Source organism: Mauremys reevesii, linkage group 1 (genome assembly GCF_016161935.1).
Source record: "Mauremys reevesii isolate NIE-2019 linkage group 1, ASM1616193v1, whole genome shotgun sequence".
In the NCBI taxonomy this organism is placed as follows: Eukaryota; Metazoa; Chordata; order Testudines; family Geoemydidae; genus Mauremys; species Mauremys reevesii.
The window spans coordinates 349,615,567-349,628,035 of NC_052623.1; the positions used below are offsets into that span (position 1 = coordinate 349,615,567).

Here is a 12,469-nt window from a genome sequence, read left to right on the forward strand (position 1 = left end):
TTCATTTATTGTTTTAGTACTGCAGGCATGTTGCTATAGTCTTAACTAATTATGCTGATTACAGAAAGGTTAATCTCCTGCAAGTGTTTCACTGTTGTGTTTATCTTACCTGTGTACCCTGCCACACGGTTGGCAAGCTGCACTCTGTTGACATGTGCACTTGTTCCAAGAACTGGCTAAATTAATTGTGTTTCCAGGGCTTGTTTCACTTTACTCTTCTCTCTCCTTTCTTGAATTTTGTTTGTACTTAGCTTTGTGAACATCCCTGCAGGTAATGACCATTGATGCTGTGAGCCCTTCTTTGCGAGTGTGGCCTGCCTTCATAGCATGGCCAAATCACACGTTTAATAAAATCTGCACTTGTGTACCAAAAAATGGCCATTTGAGGGGAAATCTTTCAAAGACACAAATGGCAATTAGGTGCTGAAGAGCTTGTCTACACAGGGACACTAGAGAAGATGAATCCAAATTAATTTTTAAAGTGGATTAGTTAAACCACATTAAATCCCTGCACGGACAGTATTATTCAGAATTAAAGTGGCCTTAATTTGATGTGTCTTAATTCGCTTCCAAAGTGTGCTTCAAATTCACACCTTTAGTTAATTTGGATTAATTTTCCTGGATGTCCCCATGTAGCCATGCCATCATTCCTGTAGAAAGTCAATGGAAAATCTCCACCTTACTCACCCCAGAGCTGACCTAAACATCAAAATGTGGGTTTTAAGTGGAATCTTTCAGCTCCCACGTTTGGAAATTACCTCCCCCTGTGAACCACAATAGCTTTTATTTCTTTCAGTATTAGCAATGGAGATTTAAAGTTCAAAAGAAACCTGAGCAAATTGGCCCAGATTCCTAGTGGTGTAAATCACGGTAGCTGCATTGAAGTGAATGATGTGACACTGATTTACACCAGCTGAGGCTCTATTAATCAAATGATTGAGTTGCACAGTAAATTTAAGAACTACAGTATATGCTATGCCTACCAAATTCAAGTATCATTGTGACTGGATAATTGAGATCAGGGTGCATACATGCTAATCTGCAGTGCTAATGTGCACCTTGACGTGAAAGAACTGTGGAAATAGCCAACAGGAGGCCATACAAGGAAGCTCCCCTTGTCTTTCCTGCTGTGAAGCAGTGTTCCGTGACAGCATGCTCTAGGTTATCGGAGATGAAGTCCAGGTGGGCAGGGCAGGGTACCAGGATAGGGTAAGAGCATAGGCCTGTGGATCTGGGCTGGCACCTAGTGACCTGGAAAGAAGATTCTGTTCCCCTCCCCACTTGACCAATGTGGAGAACCCTTGCACATTGTCTTCTAGCCTTTGAGCTGGGAATTTGCCCAAGGGGAGTCCAGCACACAAGTCCCAATGACTTTCACTGTGCTCCTAACTCACATAGACGTGTCGAAAAATCCCACCTTTGGTCCATAGTGCCTATTATTACCTTGGCATCCAAGGGCTGTATCACAACATATGAAATACAGCTCACAGAATGAGCAGGACAAAAACCACCTCTTGAGCTTGAGTATTTCTCAAGCTTTAAAATACACGTGTTAGGAACAAAAGCAAAACTAAACCAAAGCTTAAACCCAATAAAGGCCACAACATTGGGCTCCCAGCTTGGATTCGAGTGGAACGGTGAGAAGAGGACAGTGTTTCCTTTCCAACCTTGCTACAATTATCCATGGTCTTGTCACCTTACGATCGCATTGCTCTGCATGAGGGCTGCACATGGAGACCACTGGGAAAATGAAGCTTGTGCAGAATGCTGCAGCCCACTTATGAAAGCAGAGTCGCCAATCAGAAGCATGTTATACCAGTGCTCTGGAGTCTGTTATGACTACCATCTTGGTCAACACCAGAGGCCTCTCACACCAGAAGCATGAATCTCTACAGCTTGAGTAATAAGTAAACGGAAGGAAACAGTGAGCAATTCTTCTCCATGTCCACTCAGAGTAGGACAAGAAGTAATTGGCTTAGTTTGCAACAAGGGAAATTTAGGTTCGATATTAGAAAAAACTTTCTAACATTAAGGATAGTTAAGTGCCGGAGGAGGTTACCAATGGAGGTTGTGGAATCCCCATCATTGCAGGTTTTTAAGAACATGTTGGACAAACACCTGTCCAGGGTAGTCTAGGACAGCGTTTCTCAAATGCGGCCACCGTGGCCGTATGCAGCTACCAGGGGCTTTTCTTGCGGCCACAACCTCCTGGGCTGTGATGGGGTTGGGGCCGGGGGAGCAGCGGCTCCTCCCCTTCCCTGGTGCTCCTGGATGCCTTGTTGTTGGCTGCTGGGGCTTCCAGCCAGGGCTGGGCCCTGCCCCCCTCCGAGATGCCTGGGGCACAATACTGGAGGAGCAGCTGGTGAGTTCCCCACCTTCTCAGGGATGGTGGGGATCAGGCTTTGGGCTTCAGCCCAGGGGTGGTGTGGAGGTAGGCTCTGGCCATGAGGGTTCAGGCTCCAGCCCCGGGCTCCAGCTCTGTGGCTTTGGGTTCCATCCCCTAGCCACAGGGCTGCAGGCCCCAGCCAACCCCCCCCCCCCCAGCCCCTGCTATTGCCTCCCCCAACCTCTCCTCCAGGGCTTAATTTGTCCCCAGGCTTGCCAGGGCTGAGTAAGTTTGCAGTGAAAAATGATACCTGTATGTTTGCTAATATCACTTTTCACAGCAGACTTACTAGCTAGCCATAAATAAATGACAGTGATTTGGATGGGTATATGTGCATATTTATTTGTTGTTCCTAAAGCTAATTATTTTAGGAAAAAATGTGAAAGTGGCCACCAGCAAGAGTTGGTTGCCGCGCTCTGAGGTCACCAAATCCTTTGTCGTGAGAACGGCTGGTCTAGGTATATTTGGTCCTGCCTCCGCGCAGGGAGCTGGGCTCGGTGACCTCTTGAGGTCTCATCCAGTCCAACGTGTCTGTGATTCTCTGACTCTAAAGAGCCAGACTTGCATCCTTTGTGAATTGGCCCCAGAGGAGGATGTCTGACATACGCTGATCAGAGGATTACATCTGCAGTTAGTTTCTAGCTGGAGTTTGGGACCAGATTACCTAAGGCACCATCTCTTCCCCAGTGGATATTTATTTCATCTGTCAAGGTGGGCTGAGCAATCCTCTATATGGTATTGCGTCTTTGAGTTTGAGATATGTTCAGTAAGGAATAGATTCCTATACAGGTTTTTATAAATCTAAGTCAATAGAATACCCAGGAAACTCTTGGAAGTCCCACTCCAGGAACTGACAGCAAAGGCAGCCAACCTGATCTGAACTTCTGGGACAGGAGCATGAAGTATAAACAGTGTCTCATCTGTTTCACGCAGCAGCCTTGGCAATGGACTTGCAAGAGGCCCAAGGGTAAGATGTCATGGCATGGTGCGACAGCCAGCAAGAAGCAGAGTCAAGTAAAAGCTGCATAGCATCTCAGGGCTTGGCCCGGTTCTTCGGCTTTGAAAGCAACATTGCACTTAAAGGGTGTCTTTCTCTTCTCATTTACACCCATGTAACATCGGGAGTCACTCTACTTAAGTCAGTGCAGTTACACCACTGTAAAAACTGATGTAGCTAGGAGATTAAGGTACAATGCCTGCGGTTTTCAAATCCACCTACTGAATGTGGACACCTGATTGCCATTGATTTTAATTGGGACTGGGTGTCTTTGAAATATGGAAAACTAGGATGTGGATTTTTTCGTTTTGTTTCTGGGTGTTTATTTTGCTTTGGGGTTCATTTCAGAGCCACAGGGAATCTCCTGGGAGACGCCGGTGGAAGACGTGACAAGCCCCGAGTCTCTCATAGAATCAGAACCAGGGAAAGACCAGAAGTCTGAGCAGCTGAAATTAACAATCGACGATTTTGTCTTACACAAAATGTTGGGAAAGGGAAGCTTTGGCAAGGTAAGTGAGATGGAGCTGATGTGTGCTAAGCAAAACCAGGCAGTGCACTGCTGGGGAATATAACCAGCTTTTCAATGCCTACGTGGATGTTGCATTGCCGGGGGCAGAAGGCATGACTCTCCGTTTTCAAACCTCGGAAGAAACCCTGACCCAAAAGTCCTTAATAATAAATTAGATGTAAACATCGCCAAGGGTACCCAACTGTTGCATTGCATAGAAACCTAATTCTCTCAGGGCTCAGTCATAAACCCAGCCCCACCTCTGCATAGGAGAGTAAATATACGATAATGGACCTCTTCCTCCCCTGCACCGGCTACCCACATCACAGCCAGGCTGCTACTTCCCGTTTTATGCATGTGGGTGGGGAGAAGTCGGGCAGAGAACGGACTGGGTGGAGTCCTGGCTCTGCTATCAGCCAGCACAGCTGAGCTAGCTCAGAGGAGGAAGTAAGCTGCACCTGAAAAAAGGCTGGAGTAGATTACTTCCCCCTCCAGGGCAAAGAGGAAGCAGGAACCAGATTATGAAGCCCCCTGTTCTTGGGGCAGGGCAACTATGCTCTGCCCCTTACTCAGGCTGGATTCAGCTACACCCCTTAGATGTTTGGGGCCAGATCTCCAGCTGATGTAAATCCGTATAACTCCACTGAGTCAATGGAGCTCTACCAGTTTAAATCAGCTGGGGATCTGTGCCTTGGATCTGAAACATGAATCTTCTACCTTCAGTGGATTCGTTCGTCTCCCTTTACATTGTGCGGCTGATCATTATTAATTCGTGGAAGCATCCTCCAGGATAACGTTAACCATGATGAACTCATCTGGCATTAATGCAGTTTTGAGAGGCATTTCGGAAGCAACTCTTCATTGCAATTTAGCATCAGCTAATGAGTATGCACGTATTAGATAACGTGTTGCCCAAAGACATCGGTGATGGAACCTCCCCTGCGTGTATGGCTGATTCTTGCATATTTTATAGACTGATGCAATTGCAGTGGTCACATCTTAAATTGTTAATGAAACATCTGATTTATTTTTTCCATTTTGCTTTCCATAGTTGAACAAGCTTAGTACAAATCGGGCTTTTCCACAGAAAACCGGGTGGGAGTAGAAAATACTACAAGCTTCCTCTACAGAATTCTTTCCAAATTCTTCCATTGGTTGGAGTGGGGTGTGTCCTCCTTTGGAGAAGATGCAGGGTCTTCAGCCTTCATACCCAGCCAATCTCCAGAGATCTGTATGGGTTTCGATAGTACTGGGCCATCTGTGTAGAAGCCCATTGCCGCTGCATTGACCCTACTGTCTCCTACCCTCTCCTGCCTCCGTCAGACAGTTCCACTCTGATTACTATCCCTTGAGCACCTCTCTTAAAGAATATTCCATAGCATGGAGAGGGCACTGTGAGAGAGTTGTTGTAGCATCAGCATTAATATTACTGATTATTCCCCATATGGCGTGGGAGAGGCGATACACGACACACTGATAAGTTAAACATACAAGTAACCAGAAGAGTAAATAAAACGTGCAAGGGGGTTGCAGATCCCCTGCACTTTTCCATATCTACGGTTCAGTAAACAGTACTGAGGAAGCCTCATTGATTGTTCTTGAACGTTTAGCTAACCAAGGGGCATGTTAATAATAAGACCTAACTCTTATATAGTGTTTTTTATCCATCGATCTCAAAGCACTTTATAAAGGATGTCAGTATCCCCATATCAGAGACGGAGAAAGTGAGACACAGAGCGGGAAGTGACTTGCCCAAGATCATCTGAAAAATTTATGACAGAGTTAAGAAGTGAGGCCAGGTCCTCTGATGCCCTGTACTGTGCTCTGTCCTCTAAGCCACATGGTTGCCTAGTACTGTAATTAGCCTGTAGGCCTAGAAATCAGTCTACTTCCAACACTGCTACTGGCTCATTCAGTCATTTTGCCTCTGAGTGCCTCAGTTTCCCCATCAGTAAAAGAGGTATACTAAAGCTTGCCTATTTCTCTGCGACTCAGTTCGTTAGTATTTGCTAAACTCAGACGAGATCCTCAGACGAGAAATGCTGTAGAAGTGCAACCTCTCTATTCATACCGCACTCTTGTAAATCAGTCAATCAGTGGAGCTACATTGATTTATCCCAGCTGAGAATCTGACCCCAAATGTTCCCTTTATATATCACTGACAAAATAATACTCCCCCATATGTATTTTAGAGTATTGTAGTGGTTAGCAGAGTGGCCAGAAAATGGAAACCATTATTTATGAAAATGAGCATAAAACTGGTTTCAGTCATCAAAGTTTTCACATGTCTGAAGTGTTCCATCTACTTACATGGCCTGCATCACTGTAGGAACCAAGTGCCTCATAGTCATTAGTGGATTTATCCCCACAATACCCCTATGGGGTAGGAAAGCGTTATCCATATTTTACAAATAGAAACTAAGGCATAAGGTAGATTGAGTGACTTTCCCAAAGTCTCATACATTTGGGGCAGAATCGGGACCTGAATTCAGGCTACCTGAGTCCTAATCGGGCGACTTAGCCACTAGATCAAGGGTAGGCAACCTATGGCACACGTGCCAAAGTCGGCACACGAGCTGATTTTCAGTGGCACTCACACTGCCCGGGTCCTGGCCACCGGTCCGGGGGGCTCTGCATTTTAATTTAGTTTTAAATGAAGCTTCGTAAACATTTTAAAAACCTTATTTACTTTACATACAACAATAGTTTAGTTATATATTATAGACTGAGAGAAAGAGACCTTCTAAAAATGTTAAAATGTATTACAGACACGCAAAACCTTAAATTAGAGCAGTGGTTCTCAAACTTTTGTACTGGTGACCCCTTTCACACAGCAAGCCTCTGTGTGTGACCCCCCCCCTTATAAATGAAAAACACTTTTTAATATATTTAACACTATTATAAATGCTGGAGGCAGAGTGGGGTTTGGAGCGGAGGCTGATAGCTCACGACCCCTCCATATAATACCCTCACAACCGCCTCAGGGGTCCCGATCCCCAGTTTGAGAACCCCTGAATTAGAGTGAATAAATGAAGACTCGGCACACCACTTCTGAAAGGTTGCCGACCCCTGCACTAGATCATCCTTCCACTCTAAGTTGTCTGCTCAACCTTGGTGTTGAGCCAATTATTCTCAACCCACTTCTTTAAACGGGTCTGAACATGATTTGAGAAAATTCACGTCTTATATGAGTTGGCCTTCCCCTTCCAGGTCTTCCTTGCTGAGTTAAAGAACACGGATCAGTTTTTCGCTGTGAAGGCTCTGAAGAAGGATGTGGTTTTGATGGACGATGACGTCGAATGCACCATGGTGGAAAAGAGAGTCCTCTCCTTAGCTTGGGAGCACCCGTTTCTAACCCATGTGTATTGTACATTCCAAACCAAGGTAAATACCTGCTTTCCAGTTGTGCCAGAACATGCTGGGGACACTCTGCTTTACTCCTGTTACTGGGCAAAAGCCTGAGCCTGTTTACTCTGAGGAAAGTTCTCTCAAACAAAATAGGGCTAAAGGAAGGACTCTTCAGTCTCAGCATGTGTCTCAGAAACTTTGGCCTCATCCCCAGCTTTCATCCGACGAGTGCTGGGTGTAGGGGTGGGTGGGACACTTGGCCAGCTGATCCGTTCCAAGGAACATGCTTGGACGTTGGCCCCTGTAGAGTCATGCTTCTTTCCCCACCTAAGCCTGGCAGTGCAGAGAGTCACTGTGGTGCACAGGGGGTTGCAGTATGTACTAAGGGTGAAATTCAGTCCTGTGCAGAAGGACAGCACAAGACATATCACTATTTAAGCTCTCAAAACAAGGCTTAAGTGGGACTTAAATAGTGCATGAGCCTTGTGTGCCCTAATGCAAAAAGTAGCTTCCAGAGTTTTTCTCTCTGTCCCTGACCAGCCTTTCAAGCACCATACCAGGCAAATAAAAAAGAACTAGTTTGTTTCCTTCCCTACATATCAGTGGTCCTCAAACTTGTAAGAGTCATACACACCCCTTACCCCTGTCCGCATCCCCACTTCAGAGCCGGGGCTGTGGCTCCTGGGGGGACACATGGACAGGGATAAGGGGGCCGAGGCTGGAACGACACCTGGGAACCTGGGGACGGGAATGGAGCTGCAGCCAGGGGTTGAGGACTGAGGCCGGGCCAGGAGCGGAGCCATGGCTGGGGGCTGAGGCTAGAGCCGGGAGCAGAGAAGCAGCTGGGAGGCGGGGCTACAGCAGAGCTGGGGGTCGAGTGGGGCTGGGTTGTGCTCCCTCCCTGCCCTCCATGGGAGCTGGCCCGGGCCTCTCCCCCCCCCCCCAATGTTCCATTGCACTCCCTAAGGCACTTTGGGGACCACTGCTCTATATAATCATAGAATCTCAGGGTTGGAAGGGACCTCAGGAGGTCATCTAGTCCAACCCCTAGTAACATTTTAAACTGGCATTACGACAAGTTTAACTGGAGATATCCCAATGACCACTCTGTTCACTCAGGCAGCTCTGGAAGGTCTGGCTTCATCTCAGGAGGCTTCCATGCTCATTCATATACCCTAATTTAGCAACGCTAGATGTTGCTCAGTGCTAGGTTAACAGAGCAGCAAGTGTCATAGGAAATAAATAGTACCTCTGGTGCTTCCCAAACAGCATGTGTTTAAGGACAGTGGATGAAATTTACTGTGGAAAAGTTTGTGAACTCCTGTGTCAGTAGATCATGAAATTTTGAATCATGGCATCTATTTTAATCCTTTCAGGACGATGAGCAAAGGGATACCCATAACATACAGGAAGGAAATTATGTACAGTTTCAGCTGATGGTGGGGGAAAGATAAATGCCCTGAAACTAAGGAAAGAAAACTGAGACTAGATAATAGGAAAAGTATTCTTGACAATAATAACAACTGGGAAGTGGAAAATACTCCCAGTGGAGGTGATTGATATTCAAGGGTAGGTTGGGTGAGACACCAGTGGGAATGATACATAGCAATGTATATGTTGCTAGAACAGAGCGTTGGTTTATATAGTCCAAGATCCTGTCGTCAACAGTGGCCAACACCAGCTGCTTCAGAGGAAGTGCAAGAAACCCTACAGTAGGCAGTTGTGGGGTAACCTGCCTCCAGGACAAGCTTCTCCTAGGCTCCTAGAGTCAACGGTTGGCTTACACCCTGAAGCACAAGGATCTGTATAGTGAATAGTTCTGAAAAAATGCAACAAGGTCAAATGAGTGATCCCTTCAAGCCCCGCTCTCTACTGCATGATGCTATATTGCCCTCTTGACGTTCGTTAAGCATCTTCTTTGGTCTTACTCAAGTCAACTTTTCAACATTTTAAAGCAGCTTGGCTTCTTCATTTCACACTATAGCTGTAGGAGTTAGCGCATGTCTTTTTAATCCAAATCGCCCGTAGACTGTGATTGATTTCTGACTTATGTTTTTCTCCTCTGACCTTTCCGAGTCAAGCAGTGATCATTCAACTCATGAAAGTCATTCTGAATGAGAGAGCTGTAACAAGCCGCAGACATTCTCTCACCACTCGATGGAGGCATGTTTTAATCATAATATCCTCAGAGTAAGCATTTCATAGCAGATGCACTGGTGTGTAGAAGCCATGCCTAGGAGTTATTACTGGAATCTCTTTTTGAAGGCTTCACTGGAATGGCTTTTGATAAGTGGCTTCAAACAGAAAAGCGTGCGTCAGAAACCTTTCTGAAATATTGATTTGTTGGCAATGCGAAGTTTCTGAGTTCCTTTATGTACTGAATGCATCTACAAAGAATAGTAGAAACAGGAACATAGGCATCTCCATACTGAGACAGACGAGTAGTCCTTTCAGTCCAGTGTTCCTCATCAGCATCAATATCTGCCACATGTCTTCAAAGGAATAAAATATCTCCCTAATGTACCTAGATTGGACAGTATGATCCATTACTGGGGGATAGGTTCTGCTTGATCCCTGCCAGTGATGATCAATGTATGCTATGAAGCATGAGAATTGATAGTCCTATGGCCTGAATTTCAAAGATGCTGAGCACCTACGGGCTCTCACTGACTTCCATGGAAGATGCAGCACTCATGAAAATCAGGCAACTTGTCATTTTTAGCCTCCTTAGAATAAATGAAGATGCACTTTTTTCAGATTTTTTTTTTGCCACAATAATCTCAGCAGTGAGTTCAACAGGCTAATTATATACTGTGTTAAAAAACCTTTTATTTTCTGTGATTTACATAGACACTGTAAAAACTGTTTTATAATTCCTATGCTACTAATCCTGAAATTATTGACACCGATACAGTGTTACTCTCTGATTAACTCTTCACCATTGATGCTGCTTCTTTTTATTTATTGATTGATTTTTGCATTTCACTGAGCTTGAACCATAAAAATAGACTTTCTATTTTTGAAAGTCAGTTTCATTTTTGTTTACAGCTTGTTTCACTTCATACCCCAGATTCTAATTTACATTAAGGCCCCTCTCACAGTAAAATAGAAACCGTATTTATTGTAGTTTAAAAACAAATGTTACTGAAACATTTCTGTGCTGTTAGCCTTATCTTTTGTAACAGCTCATTTATACAACACCTAAAGGCTGGGCCAAATTTGACATAACATGTCACGTTAACATATGGGATTTAACACGTTCAGACTCCTGTCCACTGACAGACTAGTATACAGGGCCTTAGGGTAAAGGAGACTCAGACCCTGAAACTTCCATTAAAAAAAATAATCTTAGGAGCCAATTCTGTGGTGGGCTGAGAGTTTTCAAAAAGCTTCAGTGGGTGTGGAGCACACTCAGGATGTCATGGCGAACACTCAGTACCATGTAGCATTAGGTTATTAATATATACAAGCACTCCCATCATCCTCTTATCAACATATCAAACCTACATCTTGATTAGAGCTGGTCAGGAATTCCCTGTCAAAATGACATTGAATGTAGAGAATGTTGTTTCCGGAAAATTGAATTTTCCATGGGAACATTTCAATTTTGCTGATTTTTTTTTTAATTTTCCATCAATCTGAATCAGAATATTTCAGTTTGTCGAACATTTTGAGTCAGTTCAACATTAAACTTCATTTCCGTATTGTGCTGCCTTTGCTAATGGCAGTTGTACTTCGGAGCCCCATGCTCTCCTATGGGCAACATGGACTCCCCTCTGACCAAGCTGTGTGGTGCATCAAAGGACACACGTGATCAGGGCCGGTGCAAGGATGTTTCGCGCCCTAGGCAAAACTTCCACCTTGCGCCCTCCCCATCCCCGAGCCCCTGCCCTGAGGCTCCCCCCATGGCAGCTCTCGCCCTCTGCCCTGAGGCGCCACCCCTGCGGCAGCTCCCCATCCCCCACACTCCGCCCTGAGGCACCCCCCCCACCCCAGCTCACCCCTGCTCCGCGCACGAGCACCCCAAGCATGCCATCGCTGCTTCACTTCTCCTGCCTCCCAGGCTTGCGGTGCCTAAGCTGATTGGCGCCACAAGCCTGGGAGGTGGGAGAAGTGAAGCAGCCATGGCGTGCTCGGGGAGGAGGCAGGGCAAGGGTGAGCTGGGGTGGGGAGTTCCCCTGCGTGCCACCCCCCCACACTTACTTGCTGCAGACGGCCCTCCCCGTGCTCCCCTGCCCCAGCTCTCTCTGCCTAAATGCCGACAGTGACCGGGGCGGCCGAAGATCCGGCTGCCGCAGTCACTGCCGAAGAAAATGCCACCCCCCAAATCCTAGCACCGTGGTCTCCTAAATGGTTGCACCGGCCCTGCACATGATTGCAGATGTATTATGGGAAATGTAGTCCAGATGCATCAGATGAAGTGGGTTATAGCCCATGAAAGCTTATGCCCAAATAAATTTTTTAGTCTCTAAGGTGCCACAAGGACTCCTCGTTGTTTTTGCTGATACAGACTAACACAGCTACCCCTCTGAAACCTGTAGTCCAGTCAGGGACCCTGGCCCAAATGGGACCTTCAGGCTCCCAATCTAAAATTCCCATGGGGCAATGTGGTATCATAAGGAAATGGAGTTTAATTTTGAACTTATTCTGAATGAAACATTTTAGGTCAGTTCAACAAATCAAAATAAAACATTTCAGTATGGGAACACTGACAAATTTCATTGTGATCGACAATGCTGAAATGCTTATCCATTTCTGAATCAAAAATTTTCAGAATATTTTGATCCATGAAAAATTTCAAGAATCCTACTTTTCATCCTGATTCAGGACAAAAAAAAATATTGAATTATTAGATTTTTTCTTTGAGTTGGAAATTCCTGGCTAGGTTTTCTGTGCCTGTCACTGTGGTGCTATACCAGCATCATACAAATTTAAGCCAGTGCAGTTCAAAAGACTAGCTTTCAAAAAAGTTGTAAAAACACAATTGTCCCCCACGTTCAAGTTCACAATGGATCGTTGTCACATCAAAAATATAAAGTCTGTATTGAAAAGACATTACAGTACAAAGATGATGTCAGTACATGATGGGGGCTGAGTTTTGCCCTCTGCACAGCAGGTAGGCAAGGAAAAGGGGAAAGCAGGTGTCAGTGATTATTAAAGTGACAAAGAGCCATAGTCTCACCTGGAGTAAATCTGCATAGCTCCATTGACAATCCATTGCTCTACTGAC

General features: G+C 45.4%; 1 protein-coding gene across 4 annotated transcripts in view; it reads left to right on the forward strand.

Moving 5' to 3' along the window:
• The window catches only part of PRKCQ (protein kinase C theta), a 90,142-nt gene that overhangs the window by 50,758 nt on the left and 26,915 nt on the right, over positions 1 to 12,469 (forward strand). For all 4 annotated transcript variants that reach the window (XM_039519610.1, XM_039519609.1, XM_039519611.1 and 1 more), the window contains 2 exons: positions 3,732 to 3,892; positions 7,102 to 7,275. In XM_039519610.1, the coding sequence (XP_039375544.1) occupies positions 3,732 to 3,892; positions 7,102 to 7,275 (335 nt within the window). The remainder of the gene's footprint in view (positions 1 to 3,731; positions 3,893 to 7,101; positions 7,276 to 12,469) is intronic.